Source organism: Dipodomys spectabilis, unplaced genomic scaffold, assembly GCF_019054845.1.
Source record: "Dipodomys spectabilis isolate Male_0828 unplaced genomic scaffold, ASM1905484v1 ptg000042l, whole genome shotgun sequence".
NCBI classification, from domain to species: domain Eukaryota; kingdom Metazoa; phylum Chordata; class Mammalia; order Rodentia; family Heteromyidae; genus Dipodomys; species Dipodomys spectabilis.
The window spans coordinates 2,881,741-2,899,418 of NW_024870719.1; the positions used below are offsets into that span (position 1 = coordinate 2,881,741).

Here is a 17,678-nt window from a genome sequence, read left to right on the forward strand (position 1 = left end):
GTCTTGGCCAATTTACTATGTACTCTGCTCACACATACTGAGTATGGAACAATATTTTAAGTGAATTTACTCAAGTAAGTGAACTGAAGACAATCTTTAGGAAAAAATCTGAGATAAGAAGAACAGGTGGCACATAATGCTTTACTGAGGTTTTTCTCTTTGTTTGGATTTTAAAAATGTTTTTTATTGTACTGTACAGAGGGGTTACAGTTACATGAGTAAGGTAATGAGTACATTTCCTATCTAGCATTGTTACCTCGCCTTTGTTTTTCCCCTACCATCCCTTCCTACCCTACTTCCCCAACTCCCCTCCCCCCCAAGTTGTAAAGTACATTTTCTACATAGTGTCTTGTACATCTCATTGTTACAATGGGTCATCCTGTATCTTTGTTTCAGCATTCTGTTATTTCCCTTCCCTTACCCAAATTAGAAAAGTGTATATACAAGATTCAGGGCACTGACATCAAATACAGTGAAAACAGGGGTTGTACCCTGAGGGAAGAACATACAAGAGAAACAAAAAAATAACATAGTACATATTAGATACATTAAAATTTTAATTAGTTTTAAAGTCAAAGTAATTATACCTTTAAGGAGTTTCCTGTGTGAAGGAGTTTCTTTAAAATCAATCCTGAAAAGAAAACATGACTTTAAATATTCATATCTTGGTATCTATTTTAAATGTCAGAGTTCTCGGTCAGACTTGAAAATACTTTTAAACAAGTCCTTGGCAACCTCTGAATTATTCTTGGTGACCTTGATATCCCTCTAGCCAAACTTGAGACAAGAGAGTATGTAAAGAATATCACCTTTTCAACACAACTAAACAAGATTTACTTTATTAGCAAAACCTGCATCCAAAATTATCTTTAGCAAAATTTATTGTATATATACTATTCAGATTAAGAAAATAATTAAATATTTTATCACTAATACAAAAAATCCACTGTTCAATACTTTTACCTCATTAATAACATCTATAATTTTTCCTAACAAATATTTCTATAATTTAAGTTTCAGACATCAATATTCCTTTTTCTTTTTTTTTTTTTTTTTTTGCCAGTCATGGGGCCTGATCTCTGGGCCTGGGCACTGTCCCTCAGCTCTTCAGCTCAAAGCTAGCGCTCTACCATTTGAGCCACAGCGCCACTTCCGACTTTTTTTTTTTCTGCTTATGTGGTGCTAAGGAATCGAACCCAGGGCCTCATGCATGCAAGGCAAGCGCTCTACCACTGAGCCACCTTCCCAGCCTTCCTTTTTCTTTTAAATCATGAAATAATTCAAATCTACAATACTAAAATTTAGCAGTAACAAATATCCAGAGATCCACCAGTTTAAACAAATATAAACACAACTCCATGTTTGTTACAATTTAAATTTTTAATTTTAAAATTATCTTTAATAATTTATTTAACCATAACAGATATCACTGAAGCTTAAGTCATTTTATTCTTTTCTTCCCAAAAGAAAATCATTATATAATTTTTGTACTAATCATTTCTGAAAGTACTTTTATATTACTACATATTTATAAATCCATAAAAAAATTCATCAAAATCTTATGTAACTGATATCATACAAAACAATTCATGTATGTGTTATTTTACAATATAACATTGACTTTTAGTCTAATACTGATTTTAGGCAAGGCTTAAAGGGAAATTTAGTTTTAAATATCAGAAAAAAAACCCAAAGGTATCAATATGTATCTGCTACTTGAAAAACTAAAAGAGAAAATTAAACTCAAAGCAAGATGAACTTTTTTTTTTTTATTGTCGGTCATGGGGCTTGAACTCTGGGCCTGGGCGCTGTCCCTCAGCTCTTCAGCTCAAGGCGAGCCCTCTACCACTTGAGCTACAGCGCCACTTCCGGTTTTCTGGTGGTTTATTGGAGATAGGAGTCTCACGGTCTCTCCTGCCCTGGCTGGCTTTGAACCACGATCCTCAGATGTCAGCCTCCTGAGTAGCCAGGATTACAGGCGTGAGCCACCAGCGCCCGGCAAGATGAACTTTTTATACAAAGGATTAGAACAAAAATCAGTGGGATAAACAGGAAAAAAAAAGTGTAGAATAGGAGCCTGACTCAATTCTCCTGAATTGAGTCTGAGCAACAGCATTAAACCATATTTCAAAAAAGGAAAAAAGTATAAATAAAATCAAATGATTACAAATGTTAGTTTAAAAGATTAACAAATATGATAAATGTTTAGACTGGTCAACCAAATAAGACCCACATTACCAAAATCAGAAATGAAAGATAGAACAGCACAACTGACCCTTTTAAAATTAAAACAATTACAAAGGATTAACTTAAACAACATTACACAAACAGGTGTGGGGGGGAATGGCTTAAGTGGTAGAGCATCTGCCAAGCAAGCATGAAGTCCAAAATTTAAACTTAGGGCAGGGGCTGGGAAGGTGGCTCAGTGGTAGGGCACTTGCCTTGGATGCATGAGGCCCTGGGTTCTATTCCTCAGCACCACATAAGCAAAAAGAAAAGAGCTGGAACTGGCGTTGTGGCTCAAGGGGTAGACCACTAGCCTTGAGCTGAAGAACTGAGGGACAGCGCCCAGGCCCAGAGTTCAGGCCCTACGACCAGACAAAAAATAAATAAAAAATAAACTTAGGGCATACTGGGAAGCATATACTGGGGTTTGAACATTTGTTAGTCAGGCACTCTATCACTTTAGCCATGTCCTCAGGACTACCAAAATTACTATTTCACTGAGAGAAGAGGAGAAGAATGAAGGCAAAAGGAAGAAGAAATAATTAAAAGTATTAAATAAGAAATAAGAAGTAGGCAGGCACTAGTGGATCATACCTGTAATCTTAGCTACTCATTAGATTGAGATCCAGAGAATTCAAGGTCAAAGCCAGCCCATGCAGAAAAGTTTGGAAAGTCTATCTCCAAAATAACCAGCAAAAAGCTTGTTTGGCAATACGGCTTTATTAGTAGCAAGTAAGCAAGCAAAGCCAGCAAGTTCAAGACCTTGACTACAAAACTCAGGATTGTAAAAAAGTAAACAAACTAACAATAAATAACTGTCCTAGTTAACGTAACTATCTCACAGTAGAAAATCCAAAGGAATCCACAATAAATACAACTATTAAACAAGATACAATAAATTGGAAACAATACAAATGTTAACTGAAGAGCATAAAAAAAATTTATATCCACAAGACAGAATGCTATTTAGCAATGAAAAAGAGTACCAATATAATATGGACAAACCAAAAAGAAACTATGCTCACTAAAAGAAGCCAGATACAAACACATTAAATTGGATGACTTAATGAAATATATACACGCAACATTTATTTGGGAAAGAAAACAGATTCCTATTGGAAATATCAAAAGACTATAAATAAGTTCAAAACATACATGGGGATGATGGAAGTATAAAAAAATGGAATATAGTAGCTTTATTTAGTTAAAAAAATCATCAATATTTTGGAGTATTTTTTTGGCAATATTGAGGTCTGAACTCATAGTCATGTCAGGTTTTCTATTATTTGAACCTCAAAAAACAAACTACAGCCAAAAATCACTGAATTGGTCTTCTTTAAAAGGGCAAATATAGGGGCTAGGAATGTGGCTTAGTGGTAGAGTGCTTGCCTAGCATGCATGAAGCCCTGGGTTCGATTCCTCAATATCACATAAACATAAAAAGCCAGAAGTGGGGCTGTGCCTCAAGTTACCACTTGAACTAGCCTTGAACTAGCCTTGAGCAAAAAGAAGCTCAGTGACAGTGCCCAGACCCTGAGTTCAAGCCCCAAGACTGACCCCCAAAAAAAAATTTTTTAAGGGTAAAAATAGCTGGGCACTAGTGACTCATTCCTATAATCCTAGGAGGCTAAGATCTGAGGATCTCAAGCTTGTGGCTCATGACTGTAATCCTAGCTACAGCCTAGGAGGCAGAGATCTGAGGATCACAGTTCAAAGCTAACCTAGGCAGGAAAGTCCATGAGACTCTTTATCTCCAATTAGCCACCAGAAAACCAAAACCAAAAATCAAAGTGGTAGAATGCTCGCCTTGAGCAAAAGAGCTCAGGGACAGTATACAGGTCCTGAGTTCAAGCCTCAGGGCTGACAAAAAACAAAAACAAATAAAAGGGTAAAATTTAGCTGAGTACCAATGGCTCAAACCTATAGCTTTACTCATGAGGCTGAGAATTGAGATCTGTGAGACTCTTAACTCTAACTAATCACACACACACAAAAAAAGCCAGAAGTAGAGCTGTAGCTTAAGTGATAGAGCACTGGCCTTGAGTACAAAGTTTAAAAACAATGCCTAGGATGACCCTCAGTTCAAGCCCCATGACCAGCACACACACACACACACACACACACACACACACACACACACACACACACACACACACACACACACACACACACACACACACACACACACACACACACACACACACACACACACACACACACACACACACACACACGATAAAAGCCCCAGGCACCAGTGTCTCACTCCTGTAACCCTAGCTACTCTGGAGGATGAGAGTTGAAGATTGTAATTCAAAGCCAGCCAGGGAAGAAAAGTCTTCGTGAGACTCTTTTCTCCAATTAACCACTCAAAAACCGGAAGTGGTACTGTGGTTCAAGTGGTAGAGCGCTAACCTTGAGTACAAAGAGGCTCATGGACAGTGCCCAGACCCTGAGTTCAAGCCCCACAAACAAACAAAAAAAGATAAAGATTAATTTTTATCTATATAAATTATATCTTAATGAAATTTTTTGTTTTAAGGGGGTATACTGGGGTTTCAACTAGGGCCTCACACTTGCACACAAGCAACTCTACCATTTTAGCCAATTTTAGCCATGTCTATAAGCCATCAGTTAAGCCATATTTTAAAGTGTGAATGAATCCAAATTTTCTTTTCCTTTATAAATAAAACCAAAAGAAAAAAAAAGAAGTTGGAGGATTCTTCTGAGCAACAAAGAAAAATTGATTATATACAAATCTTTTCAAGTTACAGGCCATTTGGGAATACCATCAAGCATTTTAAGTAGATGACCCTATACAGGTCCTTTGATAAAGACTATTCACAAAATACAATGTATCAACCAGGCACCAAAGCTTGTAATCCTAGCTACTTGAGAGGGGAGATCAGGGTTTGATCCCAGGGGGGAAAAAATGCCCAACGACTCTATCTTTACCAGTGGCTAGGTACTGGGAGGAGATCAGGGGATCAAAGTCTAAAGCCATCCTAGGAAAAAAAGGGGGGGGGAGCCCAAAGACTCCATCTTAACTAATGGGTAGGTACTGGGATGGTATACTTGTCATCCCAGCTACTCAGGAAGCAAACGTCTGGGCAAAGTGGTAAGCACCTGTCATTCCACTAACAGGTGGGGCCATAAGTAGTAGCACCTGCCTAGAAAGAACAAGGCCCTAAATTCAATCCCAAATTCCTCCAACTAAAAGAGATAAAATGTATCTTTGAATTTCAGATATCTCAAAAAGTTTCACTGACAACTTTCATCATAGAAGTCCAAATAATATTTCACTATCCTATCAAGCGCCTTAACATGTGCTCATTAGAAAATTTTCAGTTTATTAAAATACTTATTTTAAAAGTTGACTTGCTCACACTTATAATCTTAGCTACACAGAAAGCTGAGATCTGAGGATCTTAGTTCCAAGCCAGCCTGGGCAGACGAATCTCCAATTAACTAGAAAAACAAAATTGGAGGCATGGCTTAGCTGGTGTAGTACCCACTGTGAGCAAAAACAGCAGAGACAGAGTTTGAGGCCTGAGTTCAAGCCCCAGTACTTACTTACACACCACACACACACAATTGACTTGTCTTTTGAATATACTATGTTTAAAGAGTTCTTCATGTATTTTTTGGGGGGAAGGGGGTCCGGTCATGGGGCCTGAACTCTGGGCCTGGGCGCTGTCCTTCAGCTCTTCAGCTCAAGGCTAGCGCTCTACCACTTGAGCCACAGTGCCACTTCCAATTTTTTTTTTTTTTTGCTTATGTGGTGGTGAGGAATCGAACCCAGGGCCTCTTGAATGCAAGGCAAGCATTCTACCACTGAGCTACCTTCCCAGCCCCAAGTTCTTCATGTATTATGAGACCATCTCTTTTTATCTTCACATTTCCTTTTTTTTATCTTTTTTCTTTGTTTTTCATAGTGCTGGAGATCTAACCTTGGGCATGTCGAAGCACTTTGCTTCAATACAGTGAACAAAGAGCATATATTCCCCATCAGAGAAAGGGCCTGAGAATCACTAGTAATCAAGCCTGACACTGCAATATTGAACAAATGCTGACTACCAATAATTGCCTACCCGCAGACCCCTTTTTTAATCTGAGAGGAGAAAAATCAGTCTTATAATGCCAGAGAAAAGTCAGTCTTATAATGCCGGAGAAAAGTCAGTCTTATAATGCAAGTCAAGGGCGTGCTGTGATGATGCCATGTTTGTTACGAAACCATTCGGAAGCAGTTGGACTTAATTCCCAATGACAGAAAAAGTCTTAATTTTGCCCTTGTGTGGTCTATGACAGTAAATGTACACCAAGTTTCTTTTCTTTTTCAGCTTTGCTTCTTAAGATAAGCCCTATTTTGACCCTTCAAAGTTAGCTAAAACTCTAGTTCTACCCTTTTGTGTATGCATGGTGTAGACTCCTAGTTCACACTGGTTTGCATTTTTTTAAGTTACTAATTCTTATGGTAATTGCCAAGACTTATTAAGCATTTTCATATATTACAATTCATTTCAAATATGAAGTATATATTTACATTACTTACCAATGCTATGAAATTGCCATCTCTGATGAATTCTTTCTGGAAGAAGTTGTAAAATTTTCTAAAATTCAATATGAACAAAATGAAGACAAGAATGAAAAGCAAGTAATAAGTCCATATCTAGTGAAATGTGAAGTATTAGAATAAGAGTTAAATCCTTAAGAGTTTCTTACAGAAAAGAGAGGGAATAAAATTGATCAAAGTATATTATATGCATGTATGGAAATGCTACAATGAAACAACTTGTACAATTAATACATGCTAATAAATTTTTTAAAAACAAAACTTAATAAGAAAACAAGTTTTTTACATAAAACATAGTATACAAATACAAAATAGTCTTAAACAGTGCAACTCCTTATAACTACTAGTGCTATTAGGATTTGAACTCAGGGCCTTATACTTGGCTATGCAGGTGACTCTACCCTTGAGCCCAGACAACACTGTTTATTTTAGTTATTTTTTCAAGACAGATTCTAGCATTTGTACATTTATACTTAGGGCCAGCCTCCAACTTCATCTGGGTGTGCACCACCATTCTGGCCTAAAATACGTTATTTTTAACAAAGGAATACTCTGAAAGGGCTTCTATTAACTCATCACTCATTAATCACAATCATAAACTTCTGAAGGAAAACCTCCCAGGTTCTATTCTGTATCAAAATACCTAAATTTCAGTAATCCCTTATAAACAGTCAGGCAATCTCTTAGGATGGTTTATTTACCACTTGAAGTGGTATGACTAATGAAAAATAAGTTCAAAATATCAAATACTGATCTAGAACTCATTGTATAGCTTAGGCTGGACTATAATTCAAAATCCTCTTGCCTCCAAATAGCTGAGATTGCAGGCCAGCACCAGGACTCCCAGCTCTTTTTATTACTGTGTTGGCTGCCCAAGCTGCTCATAAACTTCTAGGCTCAAGTGATTCATCCCTCTGCCTCAGTACCCTGAGTAGCTGTTACTTAAAGGTGCACACTATCACATTTGGTGAGAAACAAATTCTTTGCTATGGCTCTGAAGTCATAGTGTATAGTCCATAGTCTTCTACAGTTCTTCAAATTCTTAGTAGAAGTTAAGGTAGAACAAAAACTAAGTTCTTTTGAAAGTGGAAGTATAGCTCAAGTGGTAGACTTTTGTTCAAGTTAGCCTTGAGCAAAAGGCCCTGAGTTCAACACGTACACTAAATTAGCTTAAGCTGGATGAGGGAGATCAAGACTAGCTATTCAGAGACTGAGCTATTTGAGGCCAATCCAGGCAAAAAGGTTTACAAGACGATGTATCAATAAGGAGGGATAATGATGTTTTCCTGTCATTCCAACTACCCAGAAAGTATAAATAGGAGAATCATGATCTAGCCCAGTCAAAAAGTGAAAATTTATTTTTTAAAATAATGAGAGCAAAACAGGCCAAGGATCTGGCTCAAGTGGTAGAGTACTTGCCTAGCAAACACAAGGCGTTTGGTACTGCCACCAAAATAAATAAAGAATAAGTTATTTTTTAAAGGTGGAGGCAAAGATGGACATCAATGGTTCATGTCTGAAATCTTAGCTGCATAGGATGCTGAGACCTGAGAATCATGGCTTGAAGCCAATCTGTGCAGAAAAGTCTGAGAGAGCTCCAATGAACCATCAAAAAAGCAGTTGGACTGGCAGCAAAACTCAACTGGTTGAGTGCCAGCCATAAGCAAGAAAGTAAGTGGGAGATCAAGGCCCTAAACTCAAGCCCCAGTACCATCAAAAGAAAAGAGAAAGGAAAGAAAAAAGGCGGGATTAGAAGATAATTTGTTTTTGTAGACTAAAAATATAAAACAAATTTTATCAGAGTATCAAAGTTTGCTTACCCACACCTAAGCTCCATTTCCTATTTTCTTTTTTCATTTTTGGTAGGTCATGGGTCTTGGAACTCGGGGCCTGGGTACTGTCCCTGGACTTTTTTCGCTCAAGGCTAGTGCTCTACCACTTTGAGCCACAGAGTCACTTCTGGTTTTCTGAAGTTTAAATTGGTGATAAGAGTCTCTAGGGATTTTTTTACCTGGGGAGGGGGGAAGGGGGGGCTTTGAACCTTGAGCCTCAGATCTCAGCTGCCTAAGTAGCTAGGATTACCAGCAGGAGCCACTGACACCCAGCCGTTTCCTACTATTTTTATAAAAACACTTACATGATAATTCAAAATAATATAAAATAATTTTAAACACAAGACTCTTGTATCAACTAACAATGAAGTCGTTAAAAGCAGAACTGCTTAATACCCACACTCATACATCTAGATTTTTTTTTTAATTGCATATATAGGAGTCTTTAACTCTCACTTCCTACATGGAGAACAGGGAATGTTTTTATTTTCCATTACTCCCTACTTAACCTATTTTACTAAAGTAAATACTTGCTTTAAAAAAAATCAGTATATAAATGGTATATTAAAAATTTCATTTTTACAAACAAATTGAATTTATTAATTCTGTGGTATAAATGCATAAAATGATTCTACCTCTACCTAAAGATAATACATTGTACCAAAAGATATAAAAATGTAATCAGGCATATTTTATATTAAAAATTAAATTTAGCTCTTCAGAAGACTGATAAATTCAGATTATATGGTTAATACAGATTTATATGTTCCAAAAATTACTTCTAAGAAATATTAAAAGGTTATAATACATGGTACTTACTTCAAAAATAAAAAGTATAGCATCCAATTCCTCTCTTTGAGACTTGTGACCTACAATATTTTACAAGAAAAGTATTAAATATTACCATGAAAAATCATCTAATGAGCTTCAATATTTCAAGTAGTAAAGGGTTGATTTTTATTGTCCTTTGTGTATGTGTGTGTTTGTGTGCATGCGTGCTGGAGCTTGAACTCAGACACTAGGCACTGTCCCCGACCTTTTTATGCTCAAGGCTAGCACTCTACCACTGGAGCCACGGCTCCACTTCCAGCTATTTTGGTAGTTAACTAGAAGTACCAAGTTTCATGAGCTTTCCTGCCCAGGCTGGCTGTGAACTGTGATCCTCAGCTCTCAGTTTCTTGAGGTAGCTAGAATTACAGATATAAACCACAGGCATCTGGCTTGTCATTATTTTAAAATAAGTAAATATAGCCTCTTTCTCCCTCTGATCTTGCCCACTTGCTCAAATGACTCTCACACTCTGGGAACTGATCAAAGGTATCTTTTCAAAAAGACATTTAGCTAGATGCTAGTAATGCACCCTTGTAATCCTAACTACTTAGGAGGCTTAGATCAGAGGATCGAGGCTTGAAGCCAGACTGGGCAGGAAGATCCATAGGATTCTTATCTCCAATTAACCACCAAAAAGCTATAAGTGGGACTGTAGCTCAAGTAGAGCATTAGCCTTGAGCAAAACAACTCAGCTACATAGTATTCATAGCCTGAGTTCAAGCCCCAAGACTGGAGAGATATAAAAATATTTTAAAATGACTCCTTTGATCAAAGAAGTGTTTGAAAAGGAAAATTATCTTAAGGAAGGACCCCTTTCTTGAAAAGAACATCTGGCAAAGTCCATCTTTTAAAGAGATGCCCAAGAAGAAACAGACATTTTGTAAATTGACCAAATTTCTAGGCCCAACTGATAATTCCAAAACAGTGTAACCAGCCAGAGTGGGAGACTCACTCCTATAATCCTTGCTACCTAGGAAGCTGAAACCTGAGGATCACAGGTTTGAAGTCAGCCCAAGTAGACAAATCCAAAAGATTCTTGTCTCCAATTAACAAGCAGAAAGCGAGAGCTGGAGGTATGGCTTAAATGGCCAACTGTGAGTGAAAAAGCTGAGCAAGAGGGCAAGGCTCTCAGTTGCACAATAAATAAATACATACGTGCATACATATATACATACATATATAGTGTAACAGCAAGAATGATCTAACGTACTAGATATTCATAACAAAGGGGCATAGCTGTCATAAAGCAAATTTAATCCAAACCCCCCAATATTTTTTCCACCACAAATACACCTTATGTTGAAGCACATCTAAATGTTTTTACTATACTTACTACTGCTTTGCTTTAGTAACAAACTTTGGTCTCTACTTTCATGTATCCTAAATTCTTTTGGTGATGTCATGAGCCCAGTAACCAAGAGCCAGGTAAATAGCTCCTCCCTTTTGGAGACCTCTTTGGAGCCTTACCATTTCTAGTAATATTAATACCTTAGTTTTCTTTCAAATAAGACCTATGAGTACAGTGAGAGTGATATTAAATAGCCGTCTAATGAAATAAAGTAACGACTTTCTCATGCCCAAATACCTCTGTTTAAAACTGTTTGTGGCAATTATTGGAAATATCAACATAAGCCAGAACACATGTTAACATCTTACCTTTCTGTTTAAGACTAGCTTCAATAGTTACAAAATTTTCGAAGAACACGTAGTATATATGTGAAAAATGTTGGTCAAAAAACTGCTTAAGATCAATAGATTCTGCATTCTCTGAAAAATAAAAAAAAAAGTTTTCAGCAATTATTTTATAAAGGTTAAATAAATCATGGTTAATAAATATTCGTAGTGCCAAATTTCCTTTAAAGAACTACCCTTAATTTCTATCCTAATAAAACATATGGAATGTGTACTTTCATATATCTTATCTTCTTCCCTTAATTTTACTCTTTACATAAATATTTCATTTTTTAATTTTTTTGTCGATCATGAGGCTTGAATGCTAGGCCTAGGTGCTGTCCCTGAACTCTTCAGCTCAAGGCAAGTGCTCTACCATTTGAACCACTTCTGGTTTTCTGGTGGTTAATTAAGAGATAAGAGTTTCAGACTTGCTGGGCGCTGGTAGCTCACGCCTGTAATCCTAGCTACTCAGGAGGCTGAGATCTGAGGATCGCGGTTCAAAGCCAGCCCGGGCAGGAGAGACCGTGCGACTCCTTTCTCTAATAAACCACCAGAAAACCGGAAGTGGCGCTGTAGCTCAAGTGGTAGAGCGCTCGCTTTGAGCTGAAGAGCTGAGGGACAGCCCCAGGCCCAGAGTTCAAGCCCCACGACCGACAAAAAAAAAAAGAGTTTCAGACTTTCCTGCCTGGGCTGGCTTTGAAGCACAATTCTCAATTCTCAGCCTCCTGAGTAGCTAGGATTACAGGCATGAACCACCAGTGCCTAGCATTATTTCTTTAATAACTAGAGAAATAAGGGCTGGGAAGGTGGCTCAGTAGTAGAGCGCTTGCCTTGCATACCTAAGCAGGCCCTGGGTTCGATTCCTCAGCACCACATAAGCAAAAAGAAAAAAGCCGAAAGTAGCGTTGTGGCTCAAGTGGTAGAGTGCTAGCCTTGAGCTGAAGAGCTGAGGGACAGTGCCCAGGCCCAGAGTTCAGGCCCCACGACCGGACCAAAAAAAAATTAAAAAATAACTAGAGAAATAAATATATGCCATCTCTTAAAAGAAAATAAAGGCTAAATGATGGCTCACACCTGTAACTTCAGGCAGAGGCAGAGATTGGGAGGACTGAAGTTCAGGCCAACTCAAGCAAAAAGTTAGGAAGACCTCCATACCAACAAAAAGGCTAGGTACAGTGGTGTACACCCAACATCCCAGTTATATGAGAAGCAAAGGTAGATCATGAAGTTCAGACTGGCCCTAGTAAAAACCTGAGACCCTATTCAAAATAACTGAAACAAAAAAGGCAAGGGAGCCTAGTGCCAGTAGCTCATACCTGTAATCCTCGCTACTTTAGGAAGCTGAGATCTAAGGATAATGGTTCAGCCTGAGCGGGACAGTCCATGACACACTCATTTCCAATAAACCACCAGAAAACCAGAAGTGGTACAGCACTTGCCTTGAGCTGAAGAGCCAGGGACAGTGCCCAGGGCCCAGAGTTCAAGCCCCATGACCAAAAGAAAAGAAAAGAAAAAAAAAAAGGTAAGGGATGTAGTTCAAGTGGTACAATGCCTACCTAGCAAACACCAGTAGCATCAAAAATAAAATGATGATGATGATGATGTAAAAGCTGGGCTATATTTAAAATGCTAACTACTCAGACAGAAAAATTACAACCTGGGTAACATAGTGAAATCCTGTCTCAAAAACAAAATCAAAACTCCTAACCATTGAAAAAAAAAAAAGTTAGATCTATTTAAGATTAATGGCTACAGTTTCCTGAATGTCTGTCCACAAAGGTTAAAGAACTGCTCCTAAGGATAATTTATTGTATGAAATATATTCTAAGTAAATCGGTGCCTAAAGGCTTTGTAATAGGCACTTAAGTGTAATAAAGTTCAGACATAGAACTCTCTATGAAAATTGTCAGCATAGTGCAGGGCAGGAAAACTTTAACATGTCCCCACAGAATGTATTAGATACTGAAAATGCCAAATACCACATATGGAAGTTCAGAAACATAAGATTACCTTCAAATTCAAAGACGCATCAAAGTAGAAGAATGTATGGCATGCTGGTGAATGCCTATAGTCTCACTACTAAGGAGGTGAAGGAAATAGGATTGTGAGTTCAAGGACAGCTTGGGTTACTTAACAAGACACTGTCCTTAGTGGGGGAAACGGAAGAAGAAAAACATAATGAGGGTATTAATATTGTAAAGGTTCTTAAGTGTAAGAATAATTCTGGGTATCCAAGTGGTTGCATGAATCCAGTGTCCATGTTCTTCATTTCTTTCTACTTTTTTTTCTTTGAACTCAGGGCCAGGTACTGTCCCTGAGCTTTTTTTCTTAAGGTTAGTACTCCACCACTTGAACTACAGCTCTACTCTGGCTTTTGGTGATTAATTGGAGATAAGAGTCCTACAAGAATTTCTTTTTTTTTTTTTTTTTTCCTACAAGAATTTCTTGCTAAGGGATGGTAGGGGAAAAACAGAGGAGGTAACAATGCTCAATAGGAAATGTACTCATTACCTACTCATGTAACTGTAACCCTTCTGTACAGTATTTTTACAATAAAAAATATATAAAGAAAAGAGAAAAAAAGGATTTCTTGCTAGACTAGCTTCAAGCTGTGATCCTTAGTTCTCAGCATCGTAAGTAGCTAGCTAGGATTACAAGTGTGAGCCACCAACACCCAGCTTTATGTTCTTCATTTCTACGCTATTCAGCCTCCAATGTAACACATTAGAACAAAACAACACTAGTAATTTGCCTATCCTCTGTCTATCGTAAGAATAGTCATCTAATACTACTTCAATGTATTTTATAGATTATCAAGATAAAAACATACAATTGAAATAAGTATTGATCTATATTCAATAGTAAAATATGAAATTAGAATAAAAATAAGCTGTTATAATTACACTTGATGCTTTTAACACAATCACAGAAGAAGACAATGAGAACAACAGCAAAGTAAACCAACACCCAAAACAAGTCAATCAAGACTTTGTGACATTTTAGGAGCCAAGGTATTTTCTATTAATCGCTTTCCCATATGGCATCTTAACAAAACCTGGAAGCTACGCATTTGTCAATACAAATAAAAGTACATGGTAATATTTGCCTGTAATCCCGGTATTCTGAAGGCTGAGATAAAGAATTGAGAGGTTGAGGCCATTAATCTCAACTTCTCAAATCTTAAGAGAGGAAAATACTAGAAAGAAACAAAGGGAATAGTCTCAGGAACTCACACAGCTCAGGATGAGGGACTGTTCCTATTAGATAACAGACTAGAAAAATTCACTAAGGAAGGTGCTTCAAACACAACTGATATAGAAGAGAAAATAAATGAACCTTGAATGGAAACCATATGAGAAACACACAAATACACACACAGGCCCTAGAATTCATATCCCCCCTTCCCCTTCTCTCCCTCCCCTCCCACACACACACCACACATGCCCCAGAATTATTCATATTCTCTCTCTCTGTCTCTCTGTCTCTGTCTGTCTGTCTGTCTGTCTCTCTCTCTCTCTCTCACACACACACACACACATAGAGGCCCTAGAATTGAAAAGTACATAAAAGAATTGTAAAACAAGTGGCCTAAAAATTGAATGAAATCCCAAGAACAAGAAAGACAAAAAAAAACTTCACCAAAGCCCATCAATAAGAAAAAAAGAAAGAAAAATCTCAAAAGTAGCTTGGGGGGGGGGGGGGGGAGGGGAGGGTAAGACATGATATAGAGCAAGTAAAAACATATTTCTCATTTCTGATGTTTTTCATCAGAAACAGTGTATTAAAAAAGCTGGAATCCCATTATCCAATAATTTTTTAAAAACAAAGCAAACTGAAGGACAGATATTCATTACCAGCAGATCCAACCCACATATTACCAAAATTAATGAAGGAAAAATACAGAAATATGGATATCTATATAAATGAATAAAGAGTACTGAAAAATGGTATTAGAAAACAGGTAGATTATACAAGTTTGTTCCTTGTTATTTAAAACTTTAAAAGAAATAATTGTTTGTAGCCCAGGCAGGAAAGTCCATGAGACTCTTATCTCCAATTACCCACCAGAAAGCCAGAAGTGTGGCTCAAGTGGTAGAATGCTCACCTTGAGCTGAAAAGCTCAGGGACGGGGCCCAGGCCCAGAGTTCAAGCCCCATGACTGACAAAAAAGATAATTGTTTAAGCAATGACAACACAAACAAAAATACCAACAAACCTATGTGCTGTGGAGTTTATATCATACATAAAAGTAAAATGGATGAAAATGCCAGGAGGAGAGAAATGGAGGCACATTATTCAGTTATGCTACACAAGTGGTATACCACACTTGAAAGAAGACCATGATATGTCTAACAATTTTAAATATCCTAAGTACTAAAACAACCATTTAAAACAATAGCAAAACAGGCAGCACTAATAGTAAAATACTAGAAAAATCACAAAATAATAAGCTTGATTAATCCAAATGAAGTAAAAAAAGAGAAGCAGTGATCAAACAATATAAAACGAATTTTAGATGATACTTTAATCACATGAAGAATAGTAAATGTAAATAACCTCTAATAAAATGGCAAAGACTGTTAAACTATATATATAAATAAAAACAGCCTCACACTGATAGCTCACAACTATAATCCTAGCTATTCAAAAGACTGAGACCTGAGGATCGAGGTGCAAAGTCAACCAAGGCAGATATATCCAAGACACTCTTAGTTCCAATTAACTAGCAAAAAGCTAGAAGTGAAGCTGTGACACAAGTGGTACAGCACCAAAGCCAAGTGAGAGCACAATGTCCTGAGTTCAAGCCCGAGTATCAGCACACGCACACGCACACACATACAAATTACTCACAAACATAAATTATATATTTAAAATCTATGCAGTTTACTATTACTGCATAGATTTAATAAGGCTGTTTCAAAAAAAATCTAACAATCATGTAATATTTCCACTATGTTTTCTGAAGTGAGGGAAGAGGAATAGAACTATATTATTATAAAAGCAGAGCAGCTAATATCCTTCTAGGAACTAAACTGATTCATAAAATTTTTTTTCTGTCTTAAACTTAATGTTCATCAATGCCTATAGAAATCTGTTTTCTTCTTCGTAAGAAAAAAAAATCTTGAGAATCTTTGATTTAAAACACTCATACACAGCTAGGTGGGGAGGGCAAGTACAGAGGACCAGCCTAGCAAACAAGAGGCCCCGAGTTCAAACCCTAATATCACTAAACATAAATATAAAACATTCGGATATATTTTATAAAGGAGCTTAAAGCAAAATGAGAAATAAAAGATTACTTTCTTAATGTGTTAACAAAGTCTAGTGTCTCACTAGTAATGATAACTAATTCAACCAGAAATATTCTCATAAAAAAAAAAATCATTAACATTGGTGTGTGTGTGTGTGTGTGTGTGTGTGTGTGTGTGCGCGCGCGCGCGCTGGTCTTGGGTCTTGAACTCCAGGTCTGAGCACTGTCCTTGAGCTTTTATGCTCAAGGTGAATGCTCTACCACTTGAACTACAATTCCAGACTATTATGGGACAAAGTACGCTAATTATTAGCACATGCAAGATCCTGGTTTAAACATACAGCAACAATGGTGATGATGATGATGATGTAACAATCTTAAAAGTTAGGCACACTTCTGTGCAAATGCTTAAAATATGTTCTTCTTTCAAATATATATTATCTATTACTCCATTTTAAAAAGCAAGATAAAGACACAAACAGAATTACTGGTAGAAATGACATTTTAAAAAACCTACTGAAGTTTCAAAACAGGCAAAATAGTTCAAGATACACTGTATATCCCCTTACTGGACAATTTAAAATAACTTCAGAGATCTTGAGATCTGTGTAGTTGCAATTGATAGCAAGGTAGTATTTCCTAAAATTAAAACAAAAAACAAAAAAAGAACAATGTCATCCTTTTCCTTGCTCTCTCCCAGATGTTCCCACCTGTCCCCACCCACAAATTGTATAATTCATTTTAAAAATAGTGTCTACTAAATACCATTGCTGGATTTGTTCACTCTTTGTCCCTCCATTTCTGTGCACCCCCTTACCCACCGCACCCAAAGACAGATAAACAAGACAAAAAGAAAACTGTCCAAAAAGAAATGTATTCACTACCTTATTTATGCAAGTTTGTACATCATCTTTATAACAACAATTTTTTTTAATTTTTAATGAAAAAAATTAAAAAGCCAGGAGCCACTGGCTCACTCCTGTAATCCTAGCTACTCAGGAGGCTTGGGATCTGAGGACTCTGATTCAAAGCCAGCAGGGGCAGGAAAGTCATAAAACTCTTATCTCCAATTCATCACAGAAAAAGCTGGAAGCGGTGCGGTCTGTGGTAGAGTGTTGAAGAGCTATTGTGAGCAAAAGGAGCTCAGGGATAGTGCCCAGGCAAGTGGCAGAGTACCTTTCTAACAAGCACAAGACCCTGAGTTCAAATCCTAGTATGGCAAAAAAAATCTAAACAAAAGAAAATATGCAGGCTGGGAAGGTGGCTCAGTGGTAGAGTGCTTGCCTTGCATGCA

At 37.2% G+C, this 17,678-nt stretch overlaps 1 protein-coding gene across 6 annotated transcripts in view; it reads right to left on the minus strand.

Annotated features, from left to right (window-relative positions):
* The window catches only part of Ralgapa1 (Ral GTPase activating protein catalytic subunit alpha 1), a 222,137-nt gene that overhangs the window by 177,505 nt on the left and 26,954 nt on the right, over positions 1–17,678 (minus strand). For all 6 annotated transcript variants that reach the window (XM_042677921.1, XM_042677925.1, XM_042677922.1 and 3 more), the window contains exons 2-5: positions 11,116–11,226; positions 9,448–9,497; positions 6,776–6,833; positions 588–631 (exon numbers count right to left, since the gene is read on the minus strand). In XM_042677921.1, coding sequence (XP_042533855.1) covers positions 588–631; positions 6,776–6,833; positions 9,448–9,497; positions 11,116–11,226 — 263 coding nt within the window. The remainder of the gene's footprint in view (positions 1–587; positions 632–6,775; positions 6,834–9,447; positions 9,498–11,115; positions 11,227–17,678) is intronic.